Source organism: Eutrigla gurnardus (genome assembly GCF_963514095.1).
Source record: "Eutrigla gurnardus genome assembly, chromosome: 13".
In the NCBI taxonomy this organism is placed as follows: Eukaryota; Metazoa; Chordata; class Actinopteri; order Perciformes; family Triglidae; genus Eutrigla; species Eutrigla gurnardus.
In genome coordinates this window covers 22,048,143-22,069,812 of record NC_139936.1, presented here as the reverse complement: position 1 = coordinate 22,069,812, position 21,670 = coordinate 22,048,143, and the positions used below count along the sequence as shown (strand labels likewise).

General features: G+C 43.4%; 1 protein-coding gene across 2 annotated transcripts; it reads right to left on the bottom strand.

The window, feature by feature from the left end:
* Window positions 1-1,947: 1,947 nt before the first annotated feature.
* Window positions 1,948-16,940, bottom strand: scarb2a (scavenger receptor class B, member 2a). Of its 2 annotated transcripts, XM_084025344.1 has the most exons (13): window positions 16,462-16,938; window positions 12,007-12,164; window positions 11,648-11,795; window positions 11,133-11,327; window positions 10,219-10,310; window positions 9,511-9,630; window positions 9,018-9,196; window positions 7,796-7,914; window positions 7,384-7,457; window positions 7,212-7,263; window positions 6,971-7,123; window positions 6,084-6,131; window positions 1,948-5,758 (listed from the first exon to the last, which is right to left on the bottom strand). In XM_084025344.1, the coding sequence occupies exons 1-13, from the start codon at window positions 16,582-16,584 to the stop codon at window positions 5,627-5,629; spliced, it is 1,593 nt and encodes a 530-aa protein (XP_083881470.1). In that variant the 5' UTR covers window positions 16,585-16,938; the 3' UTR covers window positions 1,948-5,626. The 2 variants fall into 2 exon arrangements, with proteins under 2 accessions (XP_083881470.1, XP_083881471.1); XM_084025345.1 differs by lacking the exon at window positions 6,084-6,131 and having other exon boundaries at window positions 16,462-16,940.
* Window positions 16,941-21,670: the final 4,730 nt, after the last annotated feature.

Sequence of the window (21,670 nt, the reverse complement as noted above, 5' to 3'; positions counted from 1 at the left end):
GAAAAGTGAATTTTGCTTTGCTTAAACTGCGTGCAACTTGTAGACACGTGCATTGTGTAACATACAAAGCAACAAACCACAGCAAACTCCATGACTACAATCCAAGAGCCGACACGTACTCACTGCGATGTTGTCAGCTTTGCGGCTGTGAATGCTGCTTGTTCAGGCAGCGCTTGTGTCCTTATTGTGTGTGATGGGGACGATAACAGCTATGATTTGTTGTGGTTTGAAACCACTTCAAAACTATGAATTATTCATTTCATTCATTCATTTTTAGCCATCTAACAGACATCATACTTACTTACTTGGGATGAAATCACTTTTCATATAAAAAGATTGTTATTATAGTTTGATATCTTTTCTGCTGTTTGTGTGTAAAAAACATGTAGGATTGTTTCTTTTCAACCACAAACTGTTGAGTGATTATCACATTTGTATCAGACACAGTGTAATTCTTTCTTGACCTTTGGGTTCCTGGCAGCTTTATATCATGTTAAATTGACAAAATGATAAGTCAGACTTATAGTTGAGGTTGTTCCGAAAAAGGAAAACGACTTTTCATGTGCGTCAAAACTGAACCTCGACTCCATGGAGAGCACCTGCATGTCAATCAGAGTCGTAGTCACAGTGTCAGCCAGGAAGAGCGTCGACTGCACTGAAGGACAATCCAATCAACCCAAAAGTTTATACAGTACGCTTAACTGTACCAAAGAGTGCGTACATGTCGGTGCCTGCCGACCCTGAAATGATAATATCAAGGACAGAAAGAGGAGTTCAGATGAGGAGAACCTAAGTTCCCCCGAGGCCACAGCTGCAGCTACACATCCACACTGGTGGATGCATCTGTTCCAGCTTGAGATGAAGGACGGAAACGTGCGACCTCCTGTCCTCCATAAGAACCTGCCCGGGCGTGTTGCAGTCCAGGTGAAGGTTTCACATGTGAGTGAGATGAGGCAAAACAGCCTAGAGTTTAAAAGGAGTGGGAGGAGTCACAAAGAGATCTCGTTACTGCGCATAAAAGAAGGGTTTTATACCTGCATGTTCATGCAGAAAAGTGAAACAAGAGCCCTTGCTCTTCAATCTTTGTGCGTTCGTCCAGTTATTTAGCGAAAAATAAAAACTTTGTCAAACAGCAATGACCTGAATGTTTAGTCATCAAAGGAGTTTCTTCCTAGAAAACATTTCAAGACTGCACACGCAGAAGATAGAAATCAGTAACTGGTTCACATTGAAGCAAGGAAGTTAAATCATAACAATCTGGACTTTATACTGAACTAAATAACTAAGTGTGATATTTAACCACCACTGAATACATACAGTTGAAATTTAAAGCAGTAGTTCAACAATTTGGGAAATATAAACTTATTTGCTTTCTATCAGAGAGTAAGTTGCCATAGCTACGGGAGCAGCTGGTTAGCTTAGCTTTGTATAAAGTCTGGGAACAAGAGGAAACCGCCGGCTCTGTCCAAAGGCAAAATAATGTAACCGTCAGCACTGCTAAAGATGACAGATGAACAAGTACGATCTTGTTTGGTTAATCCATACTGAAACGTGTTACATCGTGGATTTAATGGCATGATATGTACAGGACTATTTCTTGTTCCCCCCTCTTTATGCTAAGCTAATCTAACCGACTGTATCTTCATATTAATTATGCAAACATGAGAGCGGTGACAATCTTTCCTCAAATATCTAAATATTCATTTAAAAAACATTGGATTTGTAGAAATATTTGACTTTGAAAGTCAGCCAAGGTTATGCGTGATTAACTTTATTTTGAAGGGTTCATTTCTATCAAGTTCTGAAATGTCCTAAACTTCAGCAGTATTTGAATATAAACAAGAAGTATTCAGTAGGTCAGGTTCCTCTGGATTAGCAGTTTTATTACCACAAATGGATTCATATTTCTCTCTCTGACAGTTATACAAAAGACCGCAGACGACTGTGTGAACTTTGCACTTGAATGCAACTTTTATTTTTTGCAAATACACTATAAATGTTTACAAAAGCACTGTAGAAACATCTGTGCAGTGTAAATTATCAAAACTAAAAATGGATATAACTTTGAATTAATTTTGCACTTCACATGACAAGAAGGATTGTCATTTCAGCAGCAAAACAAATTAGCATATCTCAAGAAGAAACGTCTGTTAGTGACTTCATTACATTGAAATGGGGAGATGCGGTTGTTACACCAAAGAGCAAATGAAAGAAAATAATAATAATAATAATTAGAAGGAGGATGGTATGGCACTAGTGCTCATCCCTGAAGGAGGGCTTCATTCATCTAGATAGGTTACACAACATCAACGCTTTACTTTACTCAGTCATCAAGATAATCAGCCTTCCAGTTAAAAAAATAATAAAATAAAAATCACTCCAGTTTGACAAAAATGGTGCATCGTCTCCACAAATACAAATTCACTCACATGAGTTCAACATTTCACAGGTATCCGACAGCTGCCAGTCTGATATACTGGCCCATCTCTTTACACTTTGTTTTTTTCAGTGTGAAAAAAATAAATTGAAATGATCAAAAATGAAATGTTAGGGGATAAAAGAAAATCAATCAATCAAGCTACAGAAAAAATGCTACAACAAAACTTAAAACAATCACAACTTCAGGGGGAAAAAACCAAAACAAAATACATAAATATTGTGTGGCCCCTTATAAAACAATTTATTTTACACAACTCTGTATTGCTTTGTTTTAATACTGAGATCTGCTCACAAAGAGCACCGATTACTCTTCTTTACTCTTGTGTCAACAAAAAAAGCGATACCCATCTAACCAACTTGTGAAATGTCTTCCTTTTGTTTTTTCTTGCCTTGATGTAAAAAGGCACATACACACACACATACGTCCACGCACACACAACAGTGCGGCAAATACTATATAAGTGGTGGCACGATTAAAAAAAAAAGGTAGGTAGGTGGTTTTGTGGCACAACCATTATCACAGAGGAGAGTAAACACAGCGCTGGGGCGGATCTATGCAGGTTATCTTTGGTCAAGCGGGGACGAGCCAATAAGCTTGAAGGATTGGACTCAAAGGTCGGTGTAGTACACATCAGACAGCCGATGGCTCAGGTGCCTGTTTGAACAGACGCTGTACAAGCAGCACACACCACTCTTGGGATTAAGGTCTCTCGGGTTCAAGTTTCACAAAGTTGGAGAATGACGGACTGTGAGTTTGCACAAGTTGCTTGCATGTAGGTGGAATAAAAAAGGCCTTTAAGTGACTCGATTCAACCTTAAAAAGGAATACTTCCAACCTCTCTACCACAGTGATATTGATCCCAGAATCAGACTTCTCACACCGATCTTAGCGGCTCGCCCTTTTGGGGCACCTCCAGCGAACTTAGGTTTACTACTCCACTGTACTAATAATACATGTGATATGGTCAGGATCTAGGAATGAGTATGTTAAGTGTGATACATGTACAAAAAAGTGTTGCTAGTGATTACTCTAACTGCTAATTCCAATAAATGGCAGCAAGCTTTGGGCTTTGTATCTTGTGCTCAGGTGTCAAAATGGCGGGTCGGCGACACGGAGAGCCTCGAGGAAAAGGCCTCCGCGGCTCAACCCTGAAACTGAATACGAGCATGTCACGTACACGTATGTACAAATACACAAGTCCACAGGTTATGGCATTTTTTTAGCAGCATTAACAAATACAAAAGTATATCAAAAGAAGACACTCCATGTGCTGAAAAGCAAGTAACACAGAGGCATGGATGCGTTCTCATTTACAACATCCTTCATAACCAATACTCACGAGGACGAACCATTGAAATGTATTGAACATATGGACCACCTGCATTGAAATGAACGGGACAAAACAAACAAAAAAAAACAATGAAAATACAAAAGGGCACAATTTCCAGGCAAGGTGCGGAGAATTTTCCATGTTGACAGTATTATGGCCAGTATTCACTTCCCATTAACAGCTACTTCCGAGTTTGACGTGACGAGACAAGTGTGGCGGACAGAAAAATGAAAACACATGAAACATAAGACAAACAGTGATTCAAGTGCTGTGTGCTGCGTTTTGCCTGAATGCCTACAGCTCCTTGGCAAACTGAATGACTGCACAGCGGCGAGTGGTGCACAGGCCTCCCTCAAAACCCCCAATGAGTCCACATTTTTCTCTTCTCTTTTTAGATTAGTCACGGCACTTTGACAGTGTCTTTGACAGATCAGCTGTAAGTATATATATATATACCATAATAGGACAAAAAGAACCTGGTAGTCTTGTGTGAGGACTGGTCTTCGCAATCCAAATTGTGCTTTTTCTAATAAGTAACAGTGTAGACGTGCAGGAGCGGCTGACACCAGAGCAAAGTTAGTGTCTTTCAGCACATCTAGAAGGACTGCTTGCTGGATTTGGTCAGAGGTATCTCAACATTTCCCCTTTTACATATGTACAATAACAATAGAAGAGATTTCCAGCTTATTTGAACAATGTATGAACATAAAAGAACACACTGAACCGTTATAAGGCAGAAAGCAGGTTCAAGTCTCCCTTGTAAGTTCTCTGGGTGTTTCTGTTTTGTGTGATGAAGCCTAAAAAAAAAAAAAGGTGCAACTTTAACAAGCTACTGGTGGCAACCCTAACCATTTGACGACTAACTAGTCATCATCTAATCACTAATGACGATGTGAAGCTAAAGGAGGTGAATATTGTTACAAGTAGTGTTCTGGAGAGGAGGAGGGGGTCAAGATCACAGGTGATCCAGGTGTTACTACACTGTGCCTGCATCAAGAAAAAGAGTTGCTTGTGATCCATCAAAACAGGACACCAAGTGTAAGATGAAGGTGCACACACTTTCACTAACTGATACTGGAGGTGTGTGTGTGGTTGCACCAATTCATATTGAGAAAAAAGAAAGGCATAAATGCTATAAATAGTTTGGCTCAGTGTTTTTCTTCAGATTTTTCTTCTTTTTCATTTTTTTACAAAAAGGATATGCCAAGTTCATTTTTATTAGCAAAACCATGATACCGTCTGAGCACAGGAGCGCAGAGTTTTCAGGTGTGTTCAGGTTTTTTTTGGGGGGGGGGGGGATTTATTAATCTGTTGGCTTTCGGTTTTGTCCTCTGACGAACAGGAAACAAGCACGAACACGTCGGTGACAACACCCGCCGCTATTCTCTAAAACACTCTTTGAGCAGCGTCGGTCTGCTCGGAAGGTCATGCATCCGTGTGCGACGGCGACACCTATGCTACCGTGTTCCCTCAGAAGAACTATGGGGAAAAAGAGGCTTGTCCTGGCCGAGCCCTCCCGAGTCCCTTCATGGCCGACCAGGATGGAAACGAGGAATAAGAGTGTGGGAGTTTGTTGTGTTGCAGTACGGCAGGCAGTGAGGGCCATGCTCAGCAGGTAGAGTAGGCAGAGGACAGACAGTCATAAGAGGGCTCAGTGAGAGGAGCAATGTCTTGGTTTACTAAACATGTACTGGGGTTGGTGTCGCACCCCCTTTCCCCCTTCCCCCCACCCACCCCCAAAATCAGTGAAGAAGAGCCCGCTGTGTATGCAAAGCCCCACCCATAGTAATGTAACACCGCTGTGCTGCTCCCTCAGCCCCCTTCCTGAGCTCCACACTTGGAGAGGGGATCCTCGATCAACACTTCTGGGCCTCCACTGGAGACATGGCAATGTACGAGCCGTTCTTCATCGGCTGGCTGGCTGGCGTTTCTGACGGCTCGTCAGGTTTGTCGCTGACCTGAGTGTAGGCCGTGTCGTCTTTCGCCGTCTGGACGGGAGGACAGAAGGTGTCAGTACAAACCATCGAAGTGGCAAAATGTCCAAGTATTCTTTTATGCTTAACACCGACATGAATCGTAAATGTTTTAAGTGAAATGTTCACAGTAAACCACATCAGTCTAAATATTCACAACAACAACAACCACCACCACAGAAAATATTAACTTCAAAAAATATAAGAGGAATTACACTGTGAGGCGAGAACTCAAAAAGGAATATCATGTCCCATAAAGTTAATTAAAAAATGATAATCAGAGATGATGGATAACAAATTAAAAAGGAGAATAGCAAACAAGGCAAAAATGAAGACTTACAGCAAAAGAATGAAAAGCTTCAGTAAAATCAATACGTTTTACTTCATTCTAAAACAGAAAAGGAAAAAAGGGGGGGTTACAGAAAATTAAAATAGAACATTGTTAATACAACATTTCACATTGCAATTAAGCATGTTTTTAACATCCTCTCAATGCTAAGCTAACGGTCTAAACTCATATCCGATATGCATGCCGAAGGAATAGTTTGACATTTTTGGAAGTATTCCCGTTCTTAACGAGAGTTGGATGAGGAAGTTGATGCCACTCGTGTCAGCGTGCTAAATATGAATCTACAGCTGGTACTGACTTTAAAAGACTGGAAAGAAACAGTCTTTAAAAGAAAAGGTAGCCATCCAGAATATCAAACTTTTCCTTTCACATGTTGCAGGCGACTGGAACTGTGAATGACCTGAACTACATTGAAGGTCATAGTTCACATCCTGCACTGGTGACAGATAACAGAGGTCAACATGTGCTGCACATTACTCAGGGCTATTCTAGTTCAATGCACTTTTCTACTCAATAGCGCTACGCTAGCACATAGCTACGCTAATCAAAAGGCAACGAAGATCCCGAATACAAAGTCGCATCGACTGTTAGAAACCATTTGATCCAGAATTGGGGAAAAACTGCTCATGCTGGCTTTGGCGTGTAGGAATCATGCAAAGTGTTAATTAACATGCATGTAAGCTTGGGGTTAAACCCGCAGCAGCTCAGTGTGGAAACTTGTTAACCATTCAACCCCGGTCCAAAACCTGTGACATACCCCCACTATCTGCCTCATTTACAATGTGAGCTAATGTCGGCGGGCAGCACACACTTCTCACACCAGGTAACTGTGTGGATTAATACTACAGGTCGGTCCACAGCAACACAGGAGCTCCTACCTTCTTCTGGCGGTTTCGGCAGAACAAGACGACGAGCACCAGCAGCAGGATGATGCCCATGCCCACAATGAGCAACGGGAAGTTTGACACAAGCGTCAAGATCAGGAGCATCGTCCTCATCTGGGATGCAGAGTCATCGTCAATGGTCGCCGTCTAGATGTGACAGAGGTGATTATTGATTTGGGGATTTCAGGTTGCGAGAACAGAGTCTGTGCCGGATCGCACCAAGTTAAATCCTCACCTCATTGACGAACATGATGGGGAAAATGGTCTCATTGATGTACTTGGTTTTGCTGAAAGAGCAGAAAGAGAGAGGGAAGTCAGGGAGGACATCTGGCTCAGCGTGTGGCTGAAATGAGGACACGAGTGGGGAAACCGCAAAGTGGGTCAGAGTTCGACAAAGATGAACTTACGGGAAGCCTTGGACTCTTTTCAGGATGATATTGAGCTGCGCTCTCTTGCAGGCACGAATGGGAACCCCTGTGGTCTAAAACAAAAGTGATAAAAAAGACTCAGACAAGCTCAGAAACTCTTTTCCCCCGCTTTCCCTTTACAATGCCACTGGATGATTTTAATTAACACCCCTGCATTTTGTGAAAGAAAATTACATTTACTCAATATTCAACAAATGATACAATTTGGTTGGAATAGGTGACAGGGTGAGATTATCCCAACCCTCAAATATAACTGTATTGCACATCCTTTGGCTTTATGATGAGATCAACATCTCATTCATGTTATCTGTATATGAAACACAGCTGATTACTACGAGTAAAAACAACCGTAGTCATTTAGATAAAGACGGGTGGGTGCCATTAGTCGTACCGGTTGCAGGTCGAGGTACGTCTCGTGTTCCTCCTTGTTGGGGTTGAGTCCCTCCACAGCGTTGATGTACATCGGGTCTGCTTGATAAAAGTGGGGGAACGACACCACGATGGGAGCACCTTGAAGGAAACAAGCCAGACAAGAAGTCAAAATGTGTTCATATCCTGAGATGACTCGTACAACTAGGTTGAAAAAAAAAAAAAAGACGAATGAAACGTGAGATAAGATAAAAGGGTGTGTGTGCAGCAGTATAGATAGAATCCAAATAATGATTGGCTGGCAGTAAAAACTGCTGCTGCAGCACTAAAAACACAGTTTTGCCTGTCCTTTCCTTCAGTTTGATTTTTAAATTCACAGTTCAATTGTACCTTCTTGAAATTTATATTCACAGATAAAATGGTCTAAATGCCGTTTCAAAGCTTTATCCACACTACAATTGAATCTAAAACAAATACTGGAATCAGCCGTCAGTATAGCTGCAGTGGCTAAAACATTTTTTTTAAATGAGGTTTTAAGCAACATTACATTTTTTATTTTCCTGCTAGAGTGGATATTTTTCCACAAAGATTTAAGCAGATTTAAGCAGCTTTACGTACAATCTATGACAGATCATAGAGAAAAGAAACCGAGGGGATTTTGATTCTTTAACCACACGGCAATTTCAGAATGACATCACTTTGCACATGACATGACAACAGGGCTCGGTTGTGATTGGCTCTCCTAGAATCATCATAAGAATCCTTCCAATCAGAAGCCACTGCCTCGTATGAATCAGAGAAGCTGATGGCGGACGGCCAATCAGCTTTTAGGACATACATCAACACATATACCGAAGTGTTTTTCCCCCCCACTAGGAGTGGGTATGTTAATAAACTTCCTGTGAAATATACAAGCAGCCGGAAGTTTCAGTAGCAGATGTGCAGTGATACGACACAGTCGGTCGTCATTGATCAAGCCTTATCAGGGCAATCACACTCCACTCTATGACCACCATAAAATACTTCAACAGCCTCCACACACAATCAGCACAGTTAATCATTGAACCGTGTATTGAGCAAAATCTGGTTCAAACTGTGGGAATGTCAGATATCAGGCAGGGGATGCGGCTGCTGACTGAAAGGACATTTTGGGGGAGGAATTGGGAGGGGGGAACTGGGTAAGTGGGTCAGACTCTCTGGCAACTGAGGAGGGGGGGGTGTTACATGGGAGGGGAGTCCCATACCTTCTCGACAAACGCTGACTTTCAGCACTCCGGTGCCGAGACAGTCTCCAGCTGGCACACAGAAGCCGGCATTGGTGGGGTTTTCTTTGGGGTTCATGAGGACGTCGTTAGGGGGTGCGAAGCGGTACGCCTGGATGCCTTTCACTTCTACGTCTTCCACATAGCCTAGATGGATAGACCTATGGGGGAGGAAAAAAAACAAGGTCAGCCACTACTTAAGGAAATCATAAAGTAAGAACCACGTGCCAAGTATTGACGGGAAATCTACACAAAGAGGAGTCCGCCGTTATCGTCTTTTTATTCTTTAATCTTCTGGGCTGTTAAGTCATTAAAGCCTCACAAGAATGTCCACATGCTCCTGACTCTCCCACGTGTGTTTTGAGTCCATCGACAGCCTTATCAGAAGTTTATTTCCTGGGATTGCTGGTCCCCGCCCTGCCGGGAAGATTGGACTGTAAACACATTCAGGACCAGATGAGCCACGCATGCATACCTGCAGAGATCAGCAGCAAAGATGTAGAGCAGCTCGTTTCGGTTTATCAACGGGTGGAAGACCGCGCCGTCCGTACCGTTGATCATGTTGCTCTGATTGGAAGACCACCATGACATCTCCCTATTGATGATGAAGAAGAAGAAAAGTGGTGCAATCAGTGCTGAGCAAATGTACTGGTGATTACAATTTCCCACAGTCCAAGGTGACAAAGACCCAGAATAGCTTCACTTTCACTTTTATGTCACTCCATATTTTGTGAAGTTCAAATCAGTTTAGTATTTCTGCATGAAATCTTTTAGAATATTATCACTCACTTTTCTGCAGAACGACTACTTTTACTTTTGATGCTTTCAGTACATTCTTCTGCTATTACTTGTGTATTTTTCATAAAGTGATACTTTTACTTGCCATGGAGTATCTCTTACGCTGTACCTGAATACTTCTTCCACTACTAAAGTCAACCTACTCATGTTGATCAGTACAAAGTCACTTTCGATATCCAAACATTCATTTTGCAACAATGTTCTTGCTAAAGCCAGAGGGGGAGCCAAGGCTTTTTCTCCTTTGGACTTTCCAATACAGGTTGTGTAACTTCTGTATGTGAATGTGAAAATCATGACTGGGAGGAATTAAAAGAATAGAGAGCTTTTCCTATCATTAAGGAAAACAAAAAGAAAAGAAAAGAATCAGTCTGACAGGAGGTTTTACCTGAGGCCGTTCCATGTGTCGATCTTGCCAAAATCCAAGTAGTTCTCCTCACCAGTGTGGAACACAAACTCGCCTTCATGGGTGCCATTTTTCTGTGGAGAACAAGACGAGGTTCAGAGAAAGCCAATGTGACGGATAACTGATCAGGATACAGTCAAAAAGAGGGCTATGTCTGTTGGCAAAGGATGATGGGAATTGACAAAGAAACAGTGCTTTGTATATTTACCCATTAGAATGCCCCTTAGCGTATTATCACCAGACTCTTACACAGTAAGGCATACAAAAAAAATGACTGGGAATTTGACTTGACTTCAGAGAAAACTATGGCGTGTGCTATTTGAGTCCAGTAATCTGCCAACTATTACGACAATAACTTATTAAACATTTTGTTTGAAAACATTAGAAGTGTTGTGAAAAAAATGAAAATTACCATTTTCTACTTCCTTCAATTTGGTGTCTTTTTTTAATTACATAACTGCTTGTTTTGTCTGACCAACAGTCTAAATCCCACATATGTTCAGTTTAATATCGTATGAAACAAAGAAAAGTATCCACCTCTCACATTTGAGAGGCTGGAAGCTGTGAATCTTTGCTTGAAAATTACTGAAACGATTATAAGTTATAAGAGTTCAACCGATGAATTAAAAATCCAGTAGTTTGTTTGAATGAAAAGAAAAAAAAATCTGCAGTCAGCATCACAAGGTTGCTGATGTCACAGCTAGCTGCAGACATTGCTCTATAAACAGGAAGTACACACATCGTGTATCAGCATGTGGCCAATCTCACTTCTCTTATGTGTTGTTGCCTGTTGGTTTAGTAACCCCTGACAACCAGCATGCAGCACGCTTTCTTACGTGTTCCCACTACAATAATGTCAAGCTTGCGTTATATACAGGAATGTCAGCAAAACTAACCTTCCACATCAGCCCAAAATATTCGTCCACTTCGGGCTTCAGGGAGTGGACCTTTGTGAGAAGAGGGTCCTTGAAGCCCCACAGAACCTCGTGGACGGTGCGGGTCATGAACACCTGGACCCCCAGGCTGTTGATGTACATGGAAACCAAAGATCGCAGGAAGAAGGAGTAGGAGTTCAGCTCGTTCATGATCGCCTGAGGATGAAAAAACAATTAGGGGATGGAAAGAATGGCTCCTTTGGTGGCAATACATAAGATATGGAAAATCTCATGCTAAATGCTGCCAAGTTCACTTGGGTGGTTTGTCTGATATGACATGAGTTGCCATGTTCAACATGTCTAAATGTCACAATAAAGCTAAGAAGACAATGGCTTGGAGAGTGTTCAGGGAATAACACGTGAACACAAAAACATGATGCCAATCATGTGACTTCAACTCAAATCTAAGGGACATGATCACCGTCTGCTGCGGGTCATAATAACACACATTTTCCTGTCCAGACACAAAGTCTTACCACAAATGGGATGTTGACCGTCCTGATGATGTCAACCTTGGGGTCACCAGCTGACTTCTCGGGAACAAACACAAAGGTTTTGGGGTTCAGGGCGTAAAGCTTGGTGCCATTCTCCAGGAAAGTCACGTTCTCCCTCGGCCTGTATTCCCTGGTGAGGAAAGGTCGGTTAGTCCAGATGTCTTTTGTTTGGGTTTCACACAGCAGTGAAAAAACGATCCCAGATGAGTCACATGTGAGATGCGTTTCCTGAAACAGGACTTTCAGGAACATGACTAAAATGATGAGCAGCTTGCATCCCTGTACGTCACACATTTACAGCTGCAGCTCTATGCATGTTTATGTCTGCGTATCAAACCTACCTGTACGTGTATGGTCCGATCTGTTTGACGGCAGCCTTCCCGCCTGCCAAGAACACCTCTGGATTGGTGACATTGAAGAAGTAATACTCCATATAAACGGGCGGAGGAGGATTCTTCCATGACTCAAACATTTGGCTCTTCTCTGTCAAAGTAATTTCCTGTCAAAAAAAAACAAAAAAAAACACACACATTCATATTGAGAAAGAGAGTGTTGACATAATGTGTTTGGAGCGCTTTTGCACCCAAATTTTACACGTTGGTTGAACAATGTTTTATTCACATTTGGGCACTTTCAAAGCTCTTCACTGTTCTGAAGGAGTGCCATCTGAGAGCACACATGGCACTTTTGTGCACCGGGCTGATGCCAAAAACCCAGAAACCCACAGGGAAGCAGAGAAAAGCCATGTGCTGCAATAAGAAAACATGGCTTCTCTGCAGCGTCAGCCATCAAACACGCTGGATGTCAGGTGAGTTCTTGTATTCAATATACGTAAGCCAAAGCACAACGGTTTCACTTTGAGTGGTCTCACAGATGTTTTGGAAAAAAAGTCAGTAGTAAGTAACCTTGCATGACATAAGGCTGGCTGCCACATGTCTGAACATGAGCGACAGAAACCACTAACATTAACTATACTATCAGCTGCAAGACAAGCTGCTGTCCATGCTGACTGGAGGTGTTTTGTTACGGAGGGGCAATAAGCAAGCACGTTCTATTCTTTTCTGAACGTGTATTTTTAAAACCCGGGAGACGCCTAAAGACCCACTTCCTCATGTCTTTTTCAGGGTGAGTTCCTGAAAACCTCTAGGTGCACTTGAGAGGCCATACATTGTGTTCTGCAATCAGCCGACGTTGACAAAACATAGTTTAAGGTGTGGTCGGCATTTCCTGTTTGGGTTTCAACATCCGAACTTCAAACGCGTTTTGCTCCATAGAATGGTTTGCCGTCATCTCTTCTTTGCAACCTTTCAGTAACGTAAACTAAGACCGGTTTAACCAAAACATCTACTTTGATAATCAAATAAGCACATTTGGATGGTTTGTGATGATGAATTCTACCCTTTACCCTTACACAATTTGGACACATTACACAAGGTGTTTGATGCTTCAATTTATGATTATTTCCATTACCAATTAATCACCGGCTATTTTCTCAACTACTCTCTTTATGCTCAACCCAATGTCCCAGAGACCAGAACAACTTCTTCAAATGCCTTGTTTTGTCCAACTAACAGGATAAAACCCCAAAGAGTCAGTTTACAATAAAGGTAATCAGCAAAGCAGCAAATCCTGACGAGGATAATGAATGAATTCATTGACAGCTCTAAAAGGTTCATTACATTTATGAGCCTGCATTGTTCTCGACATGTCTATTTTGTTTTTTATTCCTAACAATCAAGAATGACAGAAACATCACAGTCGCGTCAAAGTGCTGAATTAGCAAGTTGAGGTATTTAAGAAGTAGGATTCTCTCGAGTCCATGGGATCATTTATTCGGCCTCTTAATTAAGAGCTGGAGTGAAACCAGGTAATGCATCAGAAGCACATGACCATCATGAGCAGTGTGCAGGACATGATGCCAAACCAGCAGAGACGACATAATCCGCGCTCTCTCAAAAGCAAAACGCAGACCGTCACTTTTGAAGGGCTTCGCTCTCGTCTGGCTGTTGCCCTGCAGCATAGCACGCGACTGCAGCCTGCATGACTCCCCGTGTTTGCCCACCTTGAACAAAGGTCTTTCAAAAGGCCTTCAACCGAGTTATATGAACATCATTTATCTAAAAAAAACCCCCACAAACAGAAAAACAAGTGAGGGACAAAGTGGAGGGGTTTGTCAGTGTGATCCAATTCAGTGTTATTTGTCCGTTAGTGTGAAGGCTGGGTCAGTAAGAGTGACTCAAACTAAACAAAGTAAACTGGCCCTTAGCCAAACAACTTCAGGCGTAGCTTATGTGTGGTGTGACAAGATCCTGCTTTCAAACAGCACAGGGGAAAAGTCAAAAGGAAATACGGCATTTAAAAGACAAACATGAAATCCTTCTCGTGCGTGTCCCGGGTGGAGGATTCTGGATTCAAGCGGCGCGTCATCGGCACATTTTGATCCGAAAACACACGCCATGACCTTGTTCTTGACGCTCAAAGCTCAATCAGTCGTACTACCTTGAAAAGTCTCCTCTCCCACACAGCGCTGAGAGAATGACATGAGTGGGTGTTTTCCAGTTTCCCTGCCCAAGCAGAGCAACTCGGGATGGGCCAAGGCTGGGACAACAACAACTGGGCACAACAAGGTTGCTTGAAGGGAAGAAATCATGCCCCCGGGGCCAAGAAGTCGGTCAAATTCCTCGCATAGCTTTAACACTGCCTCCCTCCACACCCAGCTCAGACGCACAGAGTCTGTATCCTGGAGGTAGTTTGTCCCGAACGCCTAGACTACATCGTTATCACAGGGAGCCACGTTCAACATCAGATTAGGGAGATTTTTGGACCCGGTTCAGTATGCCTGGGCCCCGACTAATTCAATGGGAGAGACTGTGGCTAAAGAGGATTAGCTACGCTGTCATTTCATGTAATCGCCAGCCACATCAGAATTATGTCCCCCGTTGATGAACTTTGACTAACTCGTTTAATTTGGGTCCCCTGGGTCGCTGCCGTGATTCAGAATGGTCCACAAATGAGCCCCCGACCTAAATTTAACTACAGGAGGGGGAAACCGTGTCAGGGAGTGCATGTTTGTGAATCCCCTACTTGGACAAATCGGGTGTTGAGCTTTTCTGTTGAGCTTTTTTCCATCTTAAATTGGGGGTAAAGGGGGGGGGGGGAGTTGAACAGAGCATCCAGTGCAGTAGTTCATGTCAGTAAGAGGAATGCAGGTTATTTTAAAAAGGGGCTGCAATGGGTCTGCCGGGTGGGATATGGTGTCAGCTGCCAATAACCCCACCCCATCACCCCTACATGCCCCAAACTAGGGATCTGGGTCCCCGTCACCACACATGTCCAACCACATTGCCATGTACATTCAGATCCAGCTCCAGATACAAGTCAGAAATAAAGGACGAGACCTCCTTTCCTCCAAAACATCAACATATGTTTTAAAATTAATCCAGTGTGTTTGTGAAGTGACTCACACTTCTGAAACAGAATTTTGTCTTAAGACGTATTTTCTAATATATATATATATATATATATATATATATATATATAATATATATATATATATATATATATAATATAATATAATATAATATAATATAATATATATATATATATAAATCAGGGTTATGGGGGATTCCTGTACATACAGATACATTTGAAGGGCACATGGTTTATTAATCATTTTGCCCTTGAAATAGCCTTTAAATCACCATGTGTGTGTGTGAAGACATTTAAGGACACAGCATTGAAATGACTGCAGATCAGTCTTGGTTTCTATACGTGGAGAAGCTGGAAGGCTGCATTTCGTGTACCTCTCAACACACCAAGTAAAACTTGTACAGCTCCACCACTGGAAGTCAGGGACTCCCCGACCAGCCTGTCCACTCACCAAGGCTCCCTTCCCCCATTCCTCAAGACCGGCAGCATACCCCCCTCCTCCTCACCCTCCTCCTCACCCACCGCGTCCCTTCTGGCTGAGGTTTCTACTACTACTACTACTACTACTACCACCACCAGTAAGCCTGCTCCGGTTTGTCAACCATCATGTAATGAGTATATCAAGCCCGTATCAACAGAAACGTGTCACCGGGTCACGCGCAGCACCGGGCAGGTTACGTGAACGCGACAGCAGCCGTCAGCAAAGAACCGACCGTGCATTCGACTCATTTCTACAGACTCCCTTCGCTTCAATAAAAAGCTATTTAAAGCCTGATTGCTTGTCGCTGGAGATCTGTAGGAATTTAAACGGAGACACAAATAAATGCCATGAAATGGGCTGAGGTCACGATAAACTCACCTCCGAGAACCACACGATCAGCGGGGGGTTGCGGTGGGAGTTACAGGGGGTTTCTATCAAAAGGAAACTATTGTTTTTTGTTAAGGTCTTTGTGTAACGTTCAGAATGTGTACATGCTGATCAAACATCCCTCAATGCACATGTCGGAGCTGCACAGCCATGCGACGGGACGGTGCAGGCTGCAAGCCCCGGATCCTGCGGATTCACGACGGACCCGGCTTTTGGGTCCGGAGCCGCAGAATGCAGCAAAAACGTCAATAACTCCACGAATGTAAACAGCAAGAAAACGAAGACGACTTGCACACCGGTCGATCTTGTGACCGTGTAGCCTAATGCCACCAGCGAGAAGCCGAATGCGCATGATTGCGCTGCAGATGACAAGCTTTTAACGTTTAAGCCCCTGAAGTGTGACAGATGGAGGGGAAACGTGGGGAAGGAGAGAGGGGAAGGAGAGAGGGGAAGACACTGAAAAGCGTTCGCCGTTTGTGTTAAATAGAGACCGGCTCACCTTTTTTAACCGGCTGTGAATCATTGTTTGGAAGACTTGAGCCACGACCAGGGCGATCCCCACAATCAGGAGGTGAGCGCACACGATCCCGGTGGCGTAAATGGCACAGGATCTCCGAGTCATGATGCTGCTGTGGTGTCCTCTCGGGCTCAGATCGCAAAAAACTTCACTGAAGTCGACGATAACTTTCCGACGAAAACAAAAAAAATTAAACTGACTGATATAGCGACGTGTAGGGCGGGGAGAGCTCGGGTCCGCCGTGTCCGGGAGCAGCAGCTGTTTAAACTTCTCCTCTCCTCGCCGGTTCCCGGTGAGGCTGCGGGTACAAACGAGCGGTCGAAAGAAAAATAGCGTTGGCACTTTTAAAGGTAACACACAAGCTCGAGAAAGAAGGAGAAGCGAGCTGCTCGGAGGCGTTGGTGAAATGAAACGGCAGCTCTCAGCGCATCGTAGAAGAAGAGCCTCCCGTCCACCTCCTCCCCTTCCTTCCTCTACGCATTAATGAAGCCGCTCAGGCGAACAGCGTCGTTTTGGGGAGGCTGCATGGGCGGTGGGTGTGTGTGTGGGTGTCACACACAAAATAGAAAATGCTTTTCTGCTGCTTACATGGCTGATGTCACCATTAAAAAACAAAACAAAAAACAACACGATGAACCAACTAAAATATAAACCATTATAAACGCCTAAATGGGGAAATACACGCTGAATTATCTTCGGCGTTTATTCTCTTATTTGTTTGTTTTTTTGTGCCCTTTGGCGCAACTTTATTGGCGTTTAAGTCACTTATAGGCGCTTTTGTTCCGCCGATAATTTACTGGCGTGGTCCCATTTTAAGTCACCGGCGTGCTCGAGCACGCAAGAGGATTATGAATGAATACGCAGAGGGCTCTCATACATGGCAGTGTTTCAGCGGGCAGCCTTTAAGGCGCTGGCCGGAAGTATTTTTGATACGCACGTTGAGGGGGAACCACTTATAAAGACAGTTTAATAGTGGAACTGTAACTTCCCATCATCGTCCAGCACACTCGGAGAAAAAGTGAAGCTGGAGGAGACCCGTTACCTTTTATAGTGACGCCGCTACCTCGCCTCATCGTGTCTCCTTAAATAAGCTCAGCGTGAACATGAATAATGTGCCATTCAAGCGACCAACGATCGTTGACGCGAGCCCTTTGTCCGAGCTGCTCGAGCTCTCATTGGCTGCTGCCCTCCCGGACCACCATCTGAAGACCACCCCCTCCGCGCGCTGATTGGTCAGACGCTGGCGAGTGCGATGCTGAATTTGATCGACTGATTTCGAGGCGGGGCTCGTATAAAAGGGGAACCGACGGCGTGATGCTGTCTGCCGACAGAAAAAAAAGGATGCTCGGCGGCCCCGGAGCCCGCTTTAACTTCACATGATGTGGTGGAGGAAAAACAGAGAAATGTGGATGATTAATGACCGGCGTTGCCTTCGTGATGATGCGAACCGCCATTAAACATTGACAAACATAAAGCACACCTACACGAGCACAAGAGCATTAAAGGTCCTCTAAAGGAAAGAGTGTAACTGTCAACAGTGTGGTTGCCAAAACAGCATTTAACCTAGAGACAAAACACACTTGTAGAGCAGATTATGTTCCAATATGTTTCCAGACAACAACAAAAAACATTTCAGAGGACTTACACTTCAACTTGTGTGCTGAACTGCTTGTGCATATCTGCAGACAGAATGTTGTTGCAGAAAACTGCTATGAAGTGAGTTTATTGTTGAGTAGAGATTTCATATTGAGTATCTTGCACAACCGTATCCACTACAAAATATTTGTTCATTTTTTTTCTCATTCACATTTCATTAAAGGCCGTGAAAACCGATTTCCTCAGTCGGCTCTGTCTGAATGTTAACAGCCTTATAAACACAACATTATGTTGATTTTTACGAGACAGATTTTCTGTATTTTCTGAGGTGATTTCATGTCATCGTGTGCACCACTTAGTATTTGAAATACAACAGATTTAAACTTAACTCGGCTGCCGAGCTCGACATTAAGAAAACAGCGCCTGCATCAACAGGCTTTTTTCATGGTTTCACCTGCAAAATGTCACTGAAAGAGACACAGAACAACCAGACGCGGCCACCTTGCTCCTCCTCACATGTCTAATACAACTGTGAATGCAGTCGGTTTTCACCATAAAGCTCGTACATAACTCTGACCACGGGTCAGTGTGCTTTGGTGAAAGCGGTTCCTAATTGGCCAACATGTCATAATCGGTAACGGAGGTGGGGGAAATTCTCGATGTGACACGCAGAGGAAAAAAACAGCAATGACATTAACTTTGCAGCTGCACTCGATAAAATCCATTTGTTTCAGCACGGCCAACATGGATGTGTGTGATGCAGTTTGGCTGCTGGTTGGACAGTTTTCTCAGAGCTTTGGTCCAGTTAATATTGACTTTTGATCAAAGCATATTTTCCCACTATGATTTGGTCCCAGCAGCAGGAGTAACACTAGTGCAGTGACTCTTTGTTCACAATGGAAATGATAAAAGTATTAAATGCAATTGGGATTTCTTCGAATCGGATAATGTAAATATGGTAGCACCAAAACGTATATCTGCTGGAGCCAATTTGGGAAAAAGCATTTGAGAATGAACGTGGTGGTTTCTAATGCTTAATTTAAAGAAGTTAATGTGGTGCCAGAATTTGGTTGCTATACAGCCATGGGTTAATGTCAATAAAGGTCAAAGGTGACATGCAAAAAGCATGTAAGGCTGAAACAGGACACCGGCCACCGGATCCACCCCGGCCTTATTTGCAGACAACACCAGCTACTTACCTCAAAGGCTTTTACCCAGAATTCAAGCGGGGGCGACGCCAGATCAGATTAGAAGAAGGAAAGAAGGCCGGCTAAATCCGTCTTCACCCTCCGCTTCAACCAGTCATTCTCAGATTCACCGAACTCATTGAGTTCCAGGTTTATTTGGGGTTTGGTTGGTGGCCAACAGGTTCTGCTATAAAACAGTGGGGCCATAATGGAGGGTCTGACAGGTGAGCAAGGTCACCCAGCTACCGCTTTCATAACCCATTCATAAATAAAACAGAACAAAGGGCTACAAATTTTCCTCAGGAAGTGATATACATCATATTGTTTGATGTTGCTTACTGGAAGGAAGGGACTGGGCTGGACGTTCAGCATTAATGCAATTGAGTTTTTACCTCATTGTGCTAAGCCGTATAGCAATCCCAGAGGATGGGGGGCTGCAGGAGGGGGGCTGCATCTGTTCAAACAAGAGAAGGCAAAAATGCTAAAGAAAATCATCAGGGGGGAAGGATAACAGTCAAGTAATGCAGCAACATTGTTTCTGCCAAAAGAAAGGGGGGGGGGGGGGGGGTGAAGAGGGGTAAAACAGTTCAACCTTTGTAATGGTCTCTTTTTATGTTTGGTCAGCAGAGCGACACAGATTTTTTTTTTGTTGTTCAACTTGTTGGAAGCTGAAGACACCCGGCTTTGAAAGCACAAGGCTATTTGATGAGATTGTTTTTGTATGTGAATATCTTTATGTACAGAATCATGAAAGGGGTTTGTGGGGAGAATAAGGCGAGCATTCATGCACACCACGACAAGGAGACTTTTATCAAGAGGGTAAATCATTTTGGACAAGTTCTTCGCACTAGTGTTTTTGTCCCGAAGAGTCACTCATTGTATTCAGACAAATTTGGACCCCCTCCCTCCCTAAAAATGGCACCAATAGCTTTGGGTTAGCTCTTTGAAGACACAGCTAAAGTGCAAATGTGGCTCAACAGCGAATGCATTTACTCGGACACAAATGTCCATTGACGGGTTTGCGGAAGAAAGTATTCTCTGAATGTGTTATACATTCTGCACTGTCAGCATTTCAGTGTCGTCTGTGTTAAGTGGAAAATGGGTTGCATGCTTACTCATGTGGGCTTCACTTCACATTGTGTTAAGGAGCAATTTAAGGTCACCGTCCTCTCACACCCAACAGTTACAAAAAAAAAGTGTTCAACTGAGAGCCAGTGGCTCGCTTGGTGAACATAAATGGTCATCCAGTTAACACGGAGTGTAGTTGATCATTGTAACCTTTGCAGAGGCCAAATGTAAACGCCTTTAACCTGCTCGATCAGGAAATCCAAGACCACACGCAGTCTGCAAACATATCTCTCAAAGGACAATTCGTTATAGCGTATTCATCTGCAGCGCTGTGCAAATAAGGCACGCCCTGGCTCACAGGGCGATCTGGAGTTATGAGTTTGTGTGTGAACAAGGATATGATGTGTTTGAACTCAGATAATTACTAATAAGGGAGAGAATAAAGGGGCTGCAGTCATGCCAATGGCATTGTCGGGCTGTACTCAGCCTGCTAGCATGCTCACAATGTCAGTGCTAACATGCTAACACTTAGCAGATATAAAGTCTACCATGTTCGCCACCTGTGGACAAATTCAATTGCAGAAAAGCCTTCCAGCCCTGTGTTTAAACCATACACAGCCTATGGTTTAAACCATCTCAAGAACTCCAGGGCAATCAAGGCAGCTTTTCTTAAACAACACACATTTGTTTCTCTTGACATCAACATCAACAATCTGCAAGCATGAGGGGGAAAATGTGAAAATCAACCACATGGTCCACCAGTCACATTCCATCATCCGTCCTCCTTATCTGCAGCTCCCTACATCAACACTTTAACTCTCCCTGTAGATACTGCTTGACATGGTGCGCAGCGTCCTCTACACCATACGGCTGCATCACGGTGGAGCCTGGTACCGAACGTGAGTCACGGCCCTGTGGAGGCCGAGGCAGACTTTTCTAAGGCCACAGACTGATATACAGGCATAGTTGTGGGAGTGGAGACTTGTGAGGAGTGGCAGACCTTTTCACTGGAGGTGATTGATGCAAACTGAGCCATTAAGCGCTATGGGAAGAGTACACTACAGTGAATTTATTTCTGGGTTAAACCATTCCTTACTCTCCTTGGAGAGGATCACAGTGGCCGAAGGAACTTGCTGTGAAGACAAAAGAATTGTTAGGTAATATGAGAAATCCAAGTTCCAGTGTCACTTTAAACCTACTGCAGTGGAAAGTGAATATACTCAAGCGCTGCGCTGCAGTATCATTCTGAGCATTGCCATTTTTTTTTACCTGGCAGCTCTCAATTACTCTGGTCAATATTTTACTTTTAAAGCATTATGTTATAAAACAAACATGTTAAA

Bases quoted from the DNA above. Each gene is read 5' to 3' on its own strand.
- scarb2a (XM_084025344.1), bottom strand. From the start codon at position 16,584: ATGACTCGGAGATCCTGTGCCATTTACGCCACCGGGATCGTGTGCGCT. The intron at 7,915-9,017 runs GTATGGGACTCC...GTTTCCTTCAAG, and splicing joins AGTCAGCGTTTGTCGAGAAG to GTGCTCCCATCGTGGTGTCG. The intron at 7,458-7,795 runs GTACGACTAATG...CTTTTGTTTTAG, and splicing joins CGTACCTCGACCTGCAACCG to ACCACAGGGGTTCCCATTCG.